This window comes from Vicugna pacos, chromosome 22, assembly GCF_048564905.1.
Source record: "Vicugna pacos chromosome 22, VicPac4, whole genome shotgun sequence".
Classification (NCBI taxonomy): Eukaryota; Metazoa; Chordata; class Mammalia; order Artiodactyla; family Camelidae; genus Vicugna; species Vicugna pacos.
The window spans coordinates 25,793,041-25,810,597 of record NC_133008.1 but is presented as its reverse complement, the minus strand read 5'-3'; the positions used below and the strand labels follow the sequence as shown (position 1 = coordinate 25,810,597).

The 17,557-nt window shown below is 53.5% G+C and overlaps 1 protein-coding gene across 1 annotated transcript; it reads right to left on the bottom strand.

Annotated features, from left to right (window-relative positions):
* Positions 1 to 542: 542 nt before the first annotated feature.
* PIN1 (peptidylprolyl cis/trans isomerase, NIMA-interacting 1) lies at positions 543 to 12,316 on the bottom strand. Its single transcript, XM_072947646.1, has 4 exons — positions 12,163 to 12,316; positions 9,953 to 10,165; positions 2,078 to 2,188; positions 543 to 1,160 (listed from the first exon to the last, which is right to left on the bottom strand). Exons 1-4 carry the CDS (start codon positions 12,218 to 12,220, stop codon positions 1,051 to 1,053), a joined length of 492 nt encoding a protein of 163 aa, XP_072803747.1. The 5' UTR covers positions 12,221 to 12,316; the 3' UTR covers positions 543 to 1,050.
* Between the last annotated feature and the right edge of the window lie 5,241 nt (positions 12,317 to 17,557).

The window sequence follows — 17,557 nt, the reverse complement described above, 5'->3', positions numbered from 1 at the left end:
TGGGCAGGATCCCTGTTCTCAGAGGTGCACAGCAGTGGCCCTCCTCCCCTCCAGGTTGCCCCCCTGTTGCCATGGTAACAGCATCTGCAGAGGTGGCAGGACCTAGGCACAACCTACCAGGGGCGCTTATGGTGACAGGGAAGCAGGCATCAGGGCATCATTTGTTCTAACTGAAGTGGCCCATGTTGTGGAGGGAGTAGGTGGGGGGCTGGGCCAAGAGCACCCCGGGCAGAGGGATACCAATCTGGCTATCAGAGGATTCCTGCTCCACCCTCACCCGCTGAATCCAGAGCTGTGTGGCCAGGGGCCTGGCATTTTCGTTCTTTTAACACCCAAGTTTGAGGATCCCTGGTGCTGAATAGTGCCCACTTCCCCGAGAGACACTGCTGCTGGGATGCCCCCAAGCCCAGGATGCAGAGAGGCTTCTCAAGGCGGAAACGCAGCCTGGACCCTTGGACACCAGGGATGGCAGGAGATGATCGCTCCCCAGTCACAACCACCTCACCTCAGCAGGGTGGAAATGAGAGGCAGGACAGCAGAGCAGTGGTTCCAGATTTAATCGAGGGTGGGGAGGGTGCTGCACTGCCGCTGAGAGGGCCCAAAGCGGCCGGCAGCCTGGGCCCCACGCGGAGTGTTTGCATTTTGCGATTGAATAGAGGAACATGGCATATCAGAAACAACTCAAGGCCCTCCTGCCCCCAGCGTGGACCTGGGGGGCTACAGGGGATGGCTCAGCTAACTAGGCCTTCTCTTTGGGACAGGTCACCCCCACCCCCTGAGTCTGGGAGCCTCTCTAGCCTGCTGCCCTTCCAAAGTCAGCTCCTAAAGGGGAGGGCAGTCTGGCGGGGACAGCCCTGACCAGGGCGGACAGGGAGCCCCCAGTGATGAAAAGCCCCCCTCCCAGCCATTTTGGGATCAATAAATACCGTGTGACATCAGCAGGGAGGGGTACCCACTGGCCTGCCGGCAGCAGGGAGCAGAATCTGCGGGCCCAGCCACCCTGTCCCGCCCCATCCCACCCCGGAGGCCAGGGCCAGGCACCCACGCCCCTCACTCCGTGCGCAGGATGATGTGGATGCCGGAATCTGTGAACACGGGCCCACTCATCTCCCCCGTCCGCAGCGCAAAAGAGGCATCTTCAAATGGCTTCTGCATCTGACCTGCGGAAGCAGGAGCAATGGTGTGTGTGTGAGAGGGGGGTCAAGACCCGGGCCGCAGGCCAGGACCAGGCAGGCCGGGCAGATGGGGCTCCCACTGGATCATCCATTCGAACTCATTTGTCATGCGGTTTATAGCCTTGTCACAGTGCCAAGCTGCAGCCCAGCTGGGGGCGGCGGGGCCATTAAGGAGGCCCTGGGAAGCCTGAGGACAGCATGAGGGATGGCAGGCAGAGCAGCTGCCTCCGCTGCGCACTTAGAGATGCATGTTAGTGATGAACTGGTCTCCCTGGGCCTGGTTCCCAGCCTCTGCCACATCACCTGTTCCTCCTGCCTCCAGGGGCAGGTGGGCAGCCCACAGCCCCATGATGGCTCCCCAACACCCCTCTACCCATCCTGGGCCCCTCCCTGGTGCTCTGTAGACCCCAGGGATGGAGGGGGAAGGAGGCAGTGGCTTGGTCCCCTCTACTCCCTTTCCATAACCCCAGTGGGGGAGGCCTGAACTCAGGGCTGCTGATCTCCCCTCGCCCCTGGCTTCCCCATCCATGAGGGTGTTCAGGGGATTCCAGGGGACATGCCCTGGGGCTTTCAGGGGCCTCAGCCTTATACTTCCAACTGGAGAAAAGGGAAATGGCAGCAAGCACCCACCTTCCTGGGCCTGTGATGGGACAACTGAGCAGACAGGCACACAGAACGACTCCCCACCCCAAGAGAGAAGGCCACCCAGGAGAAGGCTCTGCAGCCACCCGCCCCAGCAGGGCACCGCTGAAGCCTGAGGGAGGGGCTGTGCTGCCACCTGGTGGACCCTGAAGGCCTGTGCGACAGGGGCCACCCTTCCCACTCTCTAGGTTGGGGGGGGGGCGGGTGCTGGTGGGTCAGAGGATCCCGCCAGGGTTTGATGGGGCCCCTTCCTTGCGCACCTCTGCTGAAGGCACCCAGGTCTCCCCTGGCCTTGGCGGAGCTGCAGTCGCTGAACTGTGAGGCCAGAGACTCAAAGTCCTCTTCTCCCGACTTGATCTTCTGGATGTAGCCTGTAGTGGGACACACGGGGGACCTCCACGTCAGGGGCTGGGCAGGGCAGAGGGCTCCCCTCCACGCAGAAAGGGGCGGTGCACTACCCCCTGCCAGACCGCGTGCGCATGCGCGCACCTGCGCAGTCGTGTCTGGAGCCCACGCACCCCGGAAGTGGGGCCGTTCACAGTGCTCGCGGCCCGAGACCCTGCGGTGACAACAGCCAGCTGGTCTCACACCCCCATTCCGTCATTCTCTCCCCAAACACACCATGAACACAGCATGGTCTCTTCCTACCCCCTACACCTACTTTGAGAGAGACTCTACCTCCACGCCGTTGGGGAGGACGGCAGAAGACAGGACAGATATTAAAAAGGGACACAGGGACCCAGGGGTCCCCCAAGAGCCCAAGGGCAGTGGTAGGAAAGTGTTCTAAAAGCTCCTAGGAGAAAGGCAAGAGGCCAGGGAATAAGCCCAGCTCTGCCGCAGGAGACGGCCGGGTCCTCAGTTGTTCCATCTCAAAAGTCTGAGAAGGGCCGGGGCCACTTACTGGGGCATGGTGAAGAGACCGAGAGGCACGCAGCCTGGCTGCGGCTCGGGGAGGCAGGCGTGTCATTCCCACGGTCTGCGCCCCAGGGGCAGCTGACACGGCTCTTTCCTCACCTGCCCGGACAGCGTGTGTTGGCAGTGCACCAGATTCACCCTCCGTGCCGCCCAAACTGTCCCCGTGGAGTACTGGTTCTCCCTGGAGGGGCAGGGAGGCTGGGCCAACGGGACAGAAGGAAAAGGATGACTGAGAAGGTCTCCCAGCAGAGGGCCGCCAGGGGGCAGCACCGAGCGCCCGTGTGACTGGCGTTTGCGAAGCGAAGAGCGCAGAACCCTGTGTATGTGAGGTAGGGTAAAGCTGCCCGCCGCTCTCCTGAGACCAGGCAGGAGCCCTTGGAGCAGGAGCCCATCCTGTCCTCCACAGACCGCCACCGGAACAGTTCCTCGCCTCGTGCTGGGCCCTCACGGCTTTCCCCACAGCTGCTCTCCCGGTGGCATCCTCCCTGAGGCCCCTGGGGGGACCCAAGACCAGGCACCTACCCAGCTTAGCGATGGGACACCAGCCCACCTTGGGTTGGGGGAGTACCGTCACACCTGTCGGTGGGTTTCTGAACACCACTGTGACACTCCCCCATTGCTCCTGTCTGACCTAAACGAGGCTGTGACATGCCTGGGACGTGTCTGAGCAGCACAGGGGCACTGCTGATTAATATACCTGGTACTCCGAGGCGCAGACACCCAGCCAGGGCCATGTGAACTCTGGGCCAGTGCAAACTTCACCCACCGACTCCTGTCTGACCCGTGTCACTGTAATCCATCCTCCTGGGACTGCAGTCGAAGTGGCATGACCGTGACAGCACACCTGTCACTCCCATCTCGCTGCATGTCACAGCAGCAACTGCGTGTCCCGGTGTGTCTGCTTGGCTGCTTCCACAGCTGTGCCGGTAACCCCTGCCCTCCCTGTGTCCCTGTCACTCTCATCCCATCTGACCATCCCTTTAACTCTGAGCCTCAACCATTAGTCATCTGCCAGCAGGCTGCAGGGACTCACAACCCAGTGCCCAGCACAGAGACACCTTGACAAGCCGCACTTGCTGCCACCATTCTGTTCTCCCTTCCATGCGGGCTGTGCCACCCGGTGAGGGGGCTGCCCCTACTGCTCTCTGATCTGCCCATCCCTGGTCCTCCTCGCCTGTGCCTCAGTTTGCGCTGGCCACCACCCTGATGTGCTGCGTGGTCCAAAAGGCTCTCGGATTCGACACAAGCCCCACCCTCTGTGGACAGCACACTGTGGTAGCTTCTGCCTAACACCCTGGTGTGCTCTGAACACACCCCCCTGGGGCTGCCAGGGACCCCTGTACCAGATGCATCCATGGGTGACTCTGATCTGAGCCAGATGTCACTAGGATACCTCCTCGACCTCTTCCTCTCCCTGGACTTCGGCTCATCTCTCGGCCTCACCCGAGCAGCACCAAGATTACCTCCTCCTCTCTCTTCTGTCAGGACCTCAGTAGCACCATCCAGGGACTCCTTAGTGCACAGCACCTGCCCCTCATGTACCTGCCTGCCTCCAGAAGGCACAACTGTCCACACGTGCCCAGCACCTGGGGAGCCAGGCCCAGCCCTGAGCCCTGTACAAGCACCCGCTTGCTGTATCCTCTAGCAGCTGAGGCTGGGGGCACAGCCACATGGATCCCCGAGACCAGATGGCCTGGCCAAGGTGCACCCACAGCGTGTGCGTGCGAGCAACAGCAGCCTGAAAACCAAGTAAGAGCCAGGCTTCTGCCCCTCACAGCACCCAAATCTTCCTCTGACCAGCCAGCTGTCTCAGAAAACATTCTGCTTAGATGAGAGACTGATATAAACTAAAACAACAAAAACAATGCTTCCTTCTGAAGCTCCTCTTTAAGAGGCGGACCTTCAGGGGTCTGGCCACAAGCCGAGATGCAAGGCTACGTTCAGACCCCTGTGTGTCCCAGCTCAGCCCCCGCCCCTCCCCCGCCATGATGTCCCTCCCAGTCCTCCCCTGCCCCCTGCTACCTCTCGGCCTTTGCTTAAACATCTCTTCCTGCCTGAAGCTCAGCTGCTGTCCCCTGGTCTCACCCAGGGGTCTTCCCTAGGACCCCACGAGGCGAGGAACCTCCCCAGGCCCGGCACTGACCACTGTCTTGTTTGTGTGTCTGTTGCCGCCGCATCTGGGGAGAGCAGGGGCTGGGCTGGCCTTGCTCACTGCTGTGTCCCCAGCCCCCAGTGCTGTGCACAGAACAGGTGCTCACTAATGCTGAAGGGAATCGTGAATAAATGAGACAGAAACAGGCCACGGGGAAAGAGCGGAGGGCTCCACCGCTGGGCTCTGTAGGCAGAAATGCTGGAACCTCATGCCTTTTTTTCCATGAATATGAACCTCAGGTTCAAATGCTGAAGAGGAGGCAAGAAGGCAGTGCAAAGCAGACCCCCTGGCCTGTTCCCAGCAAAGCCCTGCCTCGCCCGACCATCCACACCCCTCGCCCAGACAGTGTCCATCCAACTCTCATTTGATGGGGCTCTGGCCAGGTTCTGTTGAGAGATAGGCAGACTGAGGGGTGCCTTGCAAGGAGCTCCCAGGCTGGAGCAGGGACCGACCACCTGCTTCTGGGAGCCCAGGAGCCCCTGAAACTGGATATGTGACAGAATGGCAACTGTCTCTAGCAGCTGAGGCTGAGGAGGATGGAGTCGGGACCCCAGCTGCTGTGTTCAGACCCCAGCTCTCCCAATCCTGAACTCGGAGACCTGGATAGGTGACTGTCTCCTAGCCTTACTTGCACAGTCTGTAAAATGGGCTAATTCTGCCCTGGGAGGGCTGCTGTGAAGAGTAAAGGGGTTACTGCCAGGATGGCACCTGGCACAGAGCGAGCCCCAGACAGTTACTGGCTGTCAGTCCACAGAAAACGGGTTCAAAGTCTGTGTCCCTCCAAAATTTGTATGTTGAAGCCCTAACCCCCAATGTGATGATATTTGGAGACACGGCCTTTACAGAAGTGATTAAGGTTAAATGAGGTCATAAGGGAGAGGACCTGATTTGATAGGATTAGTGTCCTTTTAAGACTAGACCCCAAAAAGCTCTCTCTTCCACCACCACATGCACTGAGCCCACAGAAGGCGGCCGTCTGCAAGCCAAGGAGAGAGGCCTCAGAAGAAACCAAACCTATTGACACTGTGATCTTGGACTTTTAGCCTCCAGAACTATGAGAAATAAATGTCCATTGTCTGAGCCACCCCTCCCTGGTTGTAGCAGCCTGAGTTAATCCACAATAATTGTTTCAGGGAAAGTGAGTGAACAAATGGAGTGGTCTTTGACTCCAAAAAGGTTTAGAGACCAACTAGGGAAGGGGCCTAGAAAGGGAAAAAGGTGACAGGATGAGGCCTGCCTTCTCTCAAGACCCAAATTCCTGCAGGCAGTGCCCAGAAAGACCTGAGATCCAGCCTGAAGCCAGCAGGCTGAAGCCACTGACCTTGGGTGGGGACACTCAGCCAAAGGCACTCACTGACCCTCAGACCCTGGGCACAGGTACATGCAGGGGACTGCGGCTCACACCAGGGTCTCTCTGGGACCCTCAGGCTCTGGGCACGTGGGGATGGAGGGGGGAAAGCAGGCAGGGAGGGCTTCTCTAGGGCCTGGCTTCCTTAGACAAGGACACTGGCAATGACAGGCTGCGGTCCCCAGATCCCTGATAAGCCTCTGGCCGCAGCCCAGCAGCTGCAGAGGCACTGATGCTGGGAAAAGGCGCCTCAGCAGAAAATGTGGACACACTAGTTTTCACTGTGGGCAGCCTGTCCCCTTAGGGCAACCAGAAGCACGGGATCTAAATGGGTGTTGGTGAGACTCGGGGCCAGGCTGCCAGCTGTGGAGTGTGCTGTCCAAATGCTGATCACCTAGAACAAGCCCGTGATGAGAACAGGGGATGGGGGGACATGACATCCACTTTTACCAAGAGAAACCACGCCCAGATGCCCAGAGCTGGCTGATGCGGCTGGTTACCAAGTGCACTGCGGCCCAGGCCATCTCGAGGGGGCCTGCCTCGGCCCCATCTCAGGACACTGAACAAAACAATGGGCCAGGGACATCTGAGGGTCTGCACGCTGAGCCCACCAGGCCTGCCACATTCTCACCCAGAGCTCTACTCACACTGGCCCCAGGGAAGCAGCAGGGGCTGCTGGTGAGCAGAGGCCTCGTCCTGACCACAGCCCTCACCACACATGCCCGGAATACTGGGCTCAAGGCTCTGCTGCAGAGACAGCGAGCAGCAGACTCTGAGCCCATCACCCTGCTGAACATTCAGTTCTGGGGGGTCCAAATCTCTCTGGCCACCCTGTCCCCATTCTCCAAATGTGGTTACTGAGGCTCTAAGAATGCAGGCACTTGCTCGAGGCCACATGGCCGACGCCGAGATCCATCTCTGTGTGACTCCAGGGCAGGCCACCCTGGTTCTGACCTTACCCAACCCCTGCCCATCTAAGCCATCAAAATCACCCAGTCCTCCTGATTCTGCCTCCTGAATCTCTCTAGGATCTACCCAACCTGCTTCCTTCTTGCCCCAATTTCAAGTCAGTGTTCCTAGTTGCAGTGCCTCCCACGGCTTCCACCAGGCCCTCTGGCACAGGCAGGTGAGTCCGACCCCTGCTAACACTCCCGAGTGTGCACTGTCTGGGGCTAGGCCCCGGCTGCTTAGTGGGCGTACCCCTGGCAGCCCTTCCTAAGACCTCAGTGGACCTCAGCACCCCCAGGCTCCCATTACAGTGTCAGCCCCACCAGACAGGCCCTGCCTGTCCATCCTAGCGACGGGGTGAAGGGCCCCCTCACCTACTACTCCCAGGCAGTCCCCACCACCCAACGGCTTTCCTTCCAAGTGATGCTCAGATATCCCAGGGCCCATTTGCCTCGGCCTCCTGTCATCTCTGGACCGTCCCAAGGGTTTCTGTCTCTGGCCTGGCTGCTTGGCTGAATCCAGGCCTTCCCACACTTGCCTCCCCAGTGTCTCTTCCTTGGGCCCTCAGATTTAGTGAGTACCCCTACAGACTGGGCCTCTTCCCAAGTCCCCTTGACCAATGATACCACCTCCTGCCACTCAATGTTCAAATGCCCATCACCTCCTGCTCACTCTTGAGTGGTCCGTAAGCCTCAGAACAGGGACCCCTTGAGCTAGAGGACGAAGAGGTCATCTCGTGATTTTCTCTGGGCTTCCCACCACTTCCTCTTCCCTTGGGGCAGCCAGACCCCGCCCATCACTCACAGTTCACTGCTGGTCCCCGCCAGCCGGGGCCCTGGCCCATCACACGCCAGCCACATGGCTCTTTCCTAAAAGCCAGTGCCGCAGGGCCACTCTCCCCATCACATGTGGCCATGTGTTTCCTGCTGTCTCCAGGAAAGGACCTCGACTCTTGGCTTCACTTGGGGCCCTGTTCAACCTGGCCAGGATCTTCCCTTGAAGGGCCTCCCCCTCTTCAGTCCCCTGTACAGCCTCTCCGAGCCGAGGCGACAGCCCAGCCCCAAGCCTTTATTTCTGCTGCTTCCTCTACCAGAAACCCTTCTCACTTTCTATTGGTTCATGAAACAAAGCTGTGAGCGCTACCAGGCTTTGTGTTGGGTGGTGGGAACACCGTGAGGAAAGAGACAGAGCCAGCCTCTGCCCTCACAGAGCTCAGGAGGCAAGCTCTTTTCATTTGCCTTCAAGGTTCTGTACAAGAACTCGGCTCCCCTCCACAATGCTAGGAGGCATGAAGTTATCGGGTGCCATTTGTTGTGCCAGACACTGTCTGGGGTGTATGGGTCTGGGAGTAGGGGTGTGGAAGTAGTACCCTCCAGCCCATGCACTGGACCAGTGACGTGCTAGTAAAACAGCCAGTACTGATGGACTATGCCGGGCCTATGCTAACAACGGCCATCGTAACGACCACCGGCAATTACAGGGCGCTGACCAGATGCCGGGTGCTGTTATCCATGCTTTACTGCCTGAGGTCGGAGTCCTCGCAACTACCCCATGAGGTGGGTCCTACTATCATAATACTAATTTTACAAGTGAAAAGAATGAAGCTCAGAGATGTTGTGTAACCTCCTCAAGGCCACACAGCCAGGACCTGGCAGAACTGGGTGGGAACTCAGGCTGTTTGGGCCTGGGATCTCTGGTGAGGGAGGCCGAGTGGATGATGACAGCCCATGTACAACCTAGACCAGCACTGTCCGACAAAACACGCTACAAGGACAGAAATGTTCAAGATCTGCGTGGTCCAAGACGGCAGCTGCTAGCGACTTGTGGCAACTGAACAGTGCGGCCAGTGTGACTGAGGAACCAATCTTTAATGTTACTTAATTTTAATTAATTTAAATGGAAATAACCACATGTAGGTAGTGGCGGCCGCGGTGGTCAGCTCTAGACCAGGGTGCTGTGAACTGTGGCCCACGGGTCAAATCCTGCTGCTTTTGTAAATAAAGTTTTATTGGCACACAGCCTTGCCTATTTGTTTACATATTATCTCCGGCTGCTATGGAATTACAAAGCAGGATGGACAGAGACTGCACCGCCTGCAAAACCTAAAATATTTACCATCTGGTCTTTTAAGAGAAAGTTTGCCTATCGACTGCTGCTCTAGACTGTGGAGGAAGCACAGAAGAGAGCAAGGAACAGCCTCCTCGTTCAGGGAAGAATTAATTCACCGACTGGACTGCCGGCTAGTTCTAATGCTGCTACCTTTCCACCCTCCCTCCTGACCTGTCCACATGTGCCCCAGGACCCTTGACAATACTGCTCTCAAGGATAGCTCCCACTGACTGGGGCCCACTGTGCGCCCCGCAATGTCTCAGCTCACTGAATTTTCACAATGGCCCTCAGGTGTAGGTATGTGATGATGTCCATTTCACAGAGGTGAAAACTGAGACTCAAGGAGGCGATGTGAATCCTCCAAGGTCAAGGAGCTAACAGGGGCATAGCAATCATCTTAACACAGGTCTTCTGGCCCCAAGGGTGGGTCTTCCCCACCTACCCTGGCTCACCCTCAAATACCAGGTAGAACGGAAAAGGAGAGGCAGTCGTGTGAGCCAGGTTCATGGCACGTACTGGCACTTCTGGGTCAGCCAAGGCCACACTGATAGCTGAGCAGGCTGGGGTGGAGGGTCTGGTGTGATTTCTACAAGGCCTGCTCTGGCCCCTGGGGAGAAGGACCTCTTCCCATCCACCCCAGACCCTGCCTCCAGCTCTGCTCACCGTTGATCAGCTCCAGGGCCTCCTCCTTGGTCCGGGTGATCTTCTCCTGTCGCCAGGACGAGGGCCGCCTTGACTGGCTGTGCTTGACTAGCAGGTGTGAGCAGCGGACCCTGGTGGGCTCCCCTTGGCCGTTTTTGCCGCCGCCACTGCTGTTGCCACTTGGCCGCTCCCACTGGCTGGCGTTAGTGATGTGATTGAAGTAGTACACCCGGCCTGGAAGAGGGGCAAGCGGGATTCAGCTGGGACCTGCTCAGAAGACCCCACCGGGAGGCCACGATCAGGGACTGGCCAACGAGATGCCTTCATTCAGCATAACCACTGTGGTCCACCAGGCCTCAGGGAGCTAACATTCTAGGTGTGGGCGGACAGACACCAAACAAGCAGATAAGACAACATTACAGCTGCCATCATAAATAAGTTCCAGGGGGAAAACAACCCAAGGTGAGGAAGAGAGGTAGCCTCAGGGACAGGGAGTGGTTCCAAGCACACATTCAGCAGCCAGACCACCAGCCCAAATCTGCCTCTGCCACTTACTCACTGCATGATCTACCTCCCTGAGGCCTCGGTTTTCTTACCTGTAAAGTGGCGATAACAGTACCTGCCTGTAGGGTTGTTGTAAGGACTGAACGGGTTTTCATCTGTAAAGTGCTTAGAATAGCACCTGGCATGCATTATGAGTGTGGGAGCTACTATTATCTCCATTTTATAGACCACAAAACTAAGCAACGTTTCCTGGGTGTCTACTCGGCTCCAGGTGCAGGTGGGGGAGGCAGGAACTGCACCCAGGTGTATCAGACACAGAAGCTCTGCTCTTTCCCCCAGTGGGCAGTGCTGCAGGACTAGAGACCAGCACGACTGGGGGCTAGATGTTAACCAGAGACTGAGAGGCATGGAGTGACGACTGCAAACAGGAAGCTTGAAGTAGGACCCAGTAGAGACAGGGTGTCATTCCAGGGGCTGAGAGTCTGTCTGGGTTACATGGAGGACTTGTGCCCAACCCAGTGAAGGGCTGGATGTCACCCAGGAGGAACACCGTCAGGGTTGAGCTGAGCAAAAATGGCACAAGGGGGTGTCCAGAATTGGGCAGAGCATGTGCTCTGTGCTGTGGGTCACAGTCACAGGCCCCGGCTGCAGCAGGGTGGGCGAAAGCTGAGCCACAGAGAGCGTCTAAAACCTTGGCAATGGGGGTGTATCTGCTTAAATCTCAGTTTGCCCATCTGAAGAGTGAGGGTGAGGTGAGGGAATAAAAACAAACTTCATGGGGTTAATGCGGAGTCGATGAGGATGTATGTGAAGTACTCACCAGAGCTCCTGGTGTTCCATATATCGGAATTATTACTGCGACCATGATTACTGAGCTTTGGAGGCAGTGGAGGGAAATACCAGGCCTGCAGCTCAGCAGTCTGCAGTAACTAGAGCCAGAGGAGGCTCCGGAGTCAGACTGACTGGGTTCTAACCCCACCCCCACCTCCTGAAATGAATGACCTTGGGCGAGTTCCTTAAGTCTTCTGGCCTCAGTTTCCTCACCTGAAAAATGGGGGTAGTAACTACCTACCTCCAGAGTTGTGGCCATTCAGAGAAAGAACATACTTAAAACGCTTGGCATTGAGATAAACGTGACCTATTATTGATATCATTATTGGGGAAGGGCCTTAAATCGGCCCTTGGAGCACTGGGTCTATTCTCAGGCAGAACACCATCGCACGGATATCGCAGACTCAGAATTAGGTGTGGATGGCAGGCATGTTAGCAGGAGGAGGCTGTGGACCGAGGCCGAGCAATACCCCGAGGGCCACGCCCTGAGCATGGGGTTGGGGTGTCCTCCTCCGGGGTGTCCCCCGGGCCCAGAAAGGTACAAAGACGTTCCTCTCGGATGTCAGGTGCATTAGGCCAAAAGGTGTCAGCTAGATCGGCAGGGCCAGGACCATCGCCCGGGGGTTGTGCCGCGGGATCACCATCCCCCTACCACCCCGGCAGCGCGCTGGGCCTCTCCGGCCCCTCCCCTTGCCTCAGTTTCCTCCGGACTCCCCGCTCCTCAGACTCGCAGCCCTCACGGGGCGGGCCGGGGCCGTTACCAGGGGACGACGCGGAGGAGCCAAGACCCCACGGGAATCGAGCGATCGAGCGGCAGCGCCGCGCCCGAGGGGCGAGCTCGAGCCCCGCTTCCGCGGGCCCGCGCGGCCCCGCCCCAGCCCCGACCCCCGCGGCACCTGAGCTGCGGCTCATGCGCTTCTCCCAGCCGGGCGGCAGCTTCTCCTCGTCCGCCATCTTCCCTCCTGCCGCAGCGTCCGCCGCTCCGCCTCCGCCGCGCCGCCTGTATCGCCCGCGCCCGCCCACCACCCCTGCCGATTGGCTGGGCCCGTCTCGCAACGGGGCCTGGCGACGACACTCATTCGGCACCCCAACCGTTCGGACTGGCTCTCTGGCTTCCTATTGAGCAAAAACGGAGTGGGCAGGACCTCCCACAGTTTTTGCCTGGGCCCTGCCCCCGGCAGGCCTCACCCGGACCCCGCCCTCTTCCTTTCCTCAGCCCCTTCAGTGGTGGGAAAAAGACGCGAGCCCGCCTTCTCAACGCTCTTTGGCGAGCTTCAAAGAAGTTCCGGCCCCTCCTTTACGGCCTTCGCCCGAAAGCCCATCCAATTGGCTACTGCAGCGGCAATTCCCTCCTTCCTAAGCCTTACCCGGAGGTCCGCAGCCCCCTATGCGGAAGTGTCTGGCTTGTGTGGAAGAAACCGCAGCCGAGGTGGTTCTTGGAAGAGGCGGGGCTGCCCTGCTGTTGCCATAGCAACCCAGTTACCTTGGCGATGAACAGCTAAGAACCCTGGGGCCTAAATTTGGCTTCTTCATCCTCCCTCTCCCCACCTGTTTCCTCCAGATGTCCAAAGCTAGTCCACCCCCTTTTAATTTTTTATCCAATTCCCTACGTAACTGACCCAAACACCTGCTTCCTTTGGAATCTACTTTATTCCCTCTCAGTCTGGCTCCTGCCTCAGTCCTGGTTGACTGGTAGGTGTTGACACTGCAATTCAGATGGGGACACAGGGGGTGGCGGGAGTGGGAGAATGGTGAGCTCAGTTTGATCCAATTTAAAATTAAGTGTGTGTCACTAGTAGGACACTTGAAAAGATGGTTGGAGACCTACAGCTGGAGATAGATGTGGGAGTCAAAACACCAACAGGGAGCAGTTCTATTGCAGTTCATCTATAAAGGTCTACGTAGCATAGACCCTTATGTAACTGTTAAAAAGAATTGAGGTGCAGTGACATGAAACACAGGGAAACATGTCTATAATAAATTATAGAGGCAGGATGAGGTAGAAGATTAAGAGCATTTAGGAGCCACATTGCTTTGGGTTCAAAGCCTGGCTCTACCATTTGCTATGACCTTGAACAAATTGCTTAACCTCTGCATTTCAGCTTCTCCATCTGCAAAAAGAGGAAATATCTCAAACACCTTTGCTTTAAGATTACATGAATTAATGTACATAAAGTACTCAAAAACAGTGTTTGGTCCATAGGAGGGATATGTGTTGCTAGGTGAAAAAAAAGCAAGTCATAGTAAAGCGTAGCAATTATAGTATGTATGAAAGCAAAACAAAACCAGAAAAATCAACAAATAGAAATTAAAAGAATGACATCACTTACAGAAAGATATCAAAGCTTTAAAAAGGTCTTAAAAAGCAAACTGCTTACTCAGCCATAAAAAGGAATAAAATAATGCCATCTGCAGCAACATGGATGGACCTGGAGATCGTCATTTTAAATAAAGTAATTTAGAATGAGAAAGAAAAATACCATATGATATCATTCATATGTGGAATCTAAAAAAAAGATACAAATGAACTTATTTACAAAACAGAAACAGACTCACAGACATAAAAAACAAACTTATAGTCATCAGGGGGGAAAGCGGATGGGAAGGGATAAACTGGGAGTTTGAGATTTGCAAATACGACTATATATAAAATAGAGAAACAACAAATTTCTTCTGTATAGCACAGGGAACTATATTCAATGTCTTGCAGTAACCTAAAATGAAAAAGAGTATAAAAACAAATATATATGTATCTGTTGGACTGAAACATTATGCTATATACCAGAAACTGACACATTATAACTGACTATACTTCGATTAAAAAAAAGCTGCTGAACGGTATTAGAGTATGTATAATTATCTCAATTGTGTAAAAACTAGTTTTACATCACAGAAATTTTCTGTATTTATTCAAATATGTAAATGACTAACACAGGTGATGCAGGTGAAGAAGGAACTCAAGGTCTAATATAACATTTTGATTCTTTCTTACAAGCACATATTAACATAATAATCCTTTTTAAAAGATAATTTTAGACTTAGAGGAGAGCTGCAAAAGTAGTATAGTTTTCAATGCCCTTCACCCAGCCTTCCCTTATAGTAACATCTTACATAACAGAACAGAGGTTCTCAACCAGTGGTGATTTTGATCCCCAGGGGACATCTGCCAATGTCTTGACACTTTTGGTCATCACAAATGGAGGAAGGGAGATGCTCCTGGCATTTAGTGGGTGGAAGCCGAAGATGTTGCTGAATATCCTATAACGCACAGCCCCCACAGCAATTATCCACCCAAAACGTCAACAGCGCCAAACTGAGAAATTCTGCCACAGAACAATGATCGAAACTAAGAAATCCTCGTTGATACACTACTATTAACTAAACTAAGACTTTAAAGGAATTTTCCCAGTTTTCCCACTAATATCCTTTTTATGTTCCAGAATCCACACTGTCATATCTTCTTAGTTTCCTCCAATATGTGACAATTTCTAGGTCTTTCCTCATCTTTCCTGATCTTGATACTTTTGAAGAGCAGAATGTCTCTCATTTGGATGTTTGGGCACGTTGGCGTTTATCTGCTGTCTTCTCCTGATTAGACTGAGGTTATGCATGATTGGGAAGGATACCACAGAGATGACGTGCCCTTCACCAAGTGATCAGTAACGTTGCAATGCTTTACTGGTTAGGGTACCTATTGCTGCATAACGTATTACCCCATGATTCAGTGTTTTAACACTTAACATCTCATGGGTCAGGAATCCAGGCACAGTTTAGCTGGGGCCAGCAGCGGCAGCTGTGGCCTCATCTGAAGGCTTGACTGGACAGGGATCTCCTTATAAGCTCCCTCACATGGTTGCTGGCAGGACTCAAATTGCTAATAGGATACTGGACTGAGGACTACAGTTCCTTGCTGGCTATTGGCTTAGGGTCTCGCCAGAAGGCAGCTCACAACATGGCATCCAGCTTTCATTAATGAGTAAGACACCAAGACAGAAGCCACAGTCTCTTTGCAACCTAATTTCAGCAGTGATATCTCATCACTTCTGCCATATTCTATCTGTTGTGATAGTTTTGATCACTTGCTTAAGGTAGTATCTGAACTCATTATTTTCCCCTTTGTGATGAATATATACTTTCAGGGAAGATACTTTTGAGATTGTGCAAATATCCTACTTCTGCTTAAGTTTTACCCCCCAATTTTTAGCATCTGTTAGTGCATTCTGCCTACAGCAGTTATTACTATGGTGATGCAATGGTGGGTGATTTCTTATTTCCCTCTTTCCTTCTACAATTAAGTGGAATTCTTTTGTAATGAAGAGTTGTCCCTTCTCCCCCAACCATTTACATAGTCACTTGTTTATTTTTATGATCATGCACTCAAGGATATTTATTTTGGGGGTTACAGTCTAATATTACTGTTATTTTGTTGCTTCCATCCTTTTTATTTGAGCACTTCCTACTTCCTGGTACAAAAGATGCTGCAGGTTCAGCTTGTATGTTCCCTGCCCTAGCTCTGGAACCAATTATTTCTCCTAGAAGCCCTGGTTCCTTTTATTGGAGACAATTTAGAAACCAAGATCTGGGTGCTTGGTGTGCTCATTGATACTGAGGTGTCCCTGCTTCTGGTCCCTCTAAGTGGATGAAGCAAGGAAACATACATATATATGCACACATCTGTATTTCTGCACGTGTCTGTCTATATATTAAACAAAACCAGTGACACATTAGCTAACACTCAATTATGAAATCTAAAACAAAAACAAAGACAAAAAAACCTCATGAGTGCATACTGATGCCTCCAACTCTAATCCAGCTCCACAGGGTTCATTCTAACCAACTCCTACCGCACCCTCTCCTGGTTTTATTTGTAACTTCTTTCTCCACCAGTGAGACACCTGGCTCTAATTATCTACAATGTATTTATCCAATCCTGTGTATGTACACACGAACAAAACTAGTTTCAGAATTGCTAAATCACACCACTGTGAGGAACATATTTACCAACTGGAGTACAGTGTTTCTGTGTAATTCTTTTTGTCTTTTGCCTTACAGTATCGGGGGAAAATACTCTTTCCTCTAAGTTATTTAGGTCAGTTCCTTTCTTCCCCACCCCCTTCAGTGTGGTCATGTGATTCCCTTGTAATACAGGCAGATTCATTTGACAGCCTGCATTCCATCTTTCTCCCTACATCCTGGTTGACAATTGCTGAGTCCTGCAGCCACCACATAGTTCTAAAAAGGGCAGTTCCATCACCACAAAAATCCTTCCACACCCTTTTATGTTTAAAAAAAAAAAGGCAAAACAAATAAAAATCAGAAAAATACTACCTAAAAAGAATGAGACAGGTAATCTATACAGAAAGATAAAAAATAAACCATAAAAAAGCAAACTGCTGAATGGTACATGACTATTACAGAGTGTATAATTATTCCAACTGTGTGACTGTATGAAAACCATAGGTCGTATTTTGGAAAATTTCTGGAGTCACTCCAATCTGTTGACTGCTGCTGTTGGAAGGGGTGGTATGAAAATAAGGAAATTAATTTTTAGTAGAAATCTGGATTTTGTAACAAGCAGATATCAACACAGTCATCTTTTAAAAACAAATGGAAGTTTACATAAATACATTGAAAAACACCTGACCTCGAAAGAGAGAATGGGGCCAGTGGTGGGATTTTACTGTTGGCCTGTACTTATCTATGCTGATTTGAAAACAAGGACACACCTTGTCAAGGTTGTTGTGTAATTAAAAAAAAAATTGTTGGGTTCGTTTTTTAAGCAGACAGGTGAGGAGATTGAGCTCTGAGCTTTAAGAGTAGGGAGAGCCGGGTACCAGGAAAGACATTTGCGACATGTCAGGAGGAAGCACAGTCCTAGGGACCCAAGGGAAGCTAAGGGGGCGGGTTGAGAGGAGGTTAATGGAGACCAAGGAGAGACCATCCTTAATGGACCACAAGTCAGCATCCCAGGTAGCCCACAGGTCTGAATCCCAAGACAGTTGGTGGCAAAAGGAAGACAGAAGACTGGGTGGAGCTTGGGGGGGGAAGAGGAGGGGCAGTGGGCTAGACTTGAATGTGGTGGTTAAGTACTGAGGAGGATCAGCCAGGTCAACGTTAGAGAGGGGAGAAGGGATGGGGCAAGGTTCTGAGTGAAATTCTCAAGACAGCTCCAGGATGTGGCTCTGGGAAAGGACAGGGCCAAGTTCAACCCCAGGATCTGTGGCCAGGAGAACAGAGATGGGGTGTTTGGTGTCCTGTCTACTCACACCTGAGGAAAGACGGCTGGAGACA

Excerpts from the sequence above, each read along its gene's own strand:
- PIN1 (XM_072947646.1), bottom strand. The coding sequence starts at position 12,220 with ATGGCGGACGAGGAGAAGCTGCCGCCCGGCTGGGAGAAGCGCATGAGC. Across the intron at positions 10,166-12,162 it reads GCGCATGAGCCGCAGCTCAG|GCCGGGTGTACTACTTCAAT; the intron begins GTGCCGCGGGGG and ends CCCCTCTTCCAG. Across the intron at positions 2,189-9,952 it reads GGCCCTGGAGCTGATCAACG|GCTACATCCAGAAGATCAAG; the intron begins GTGAGCAGAGCT and ends GTCCCACTACAG.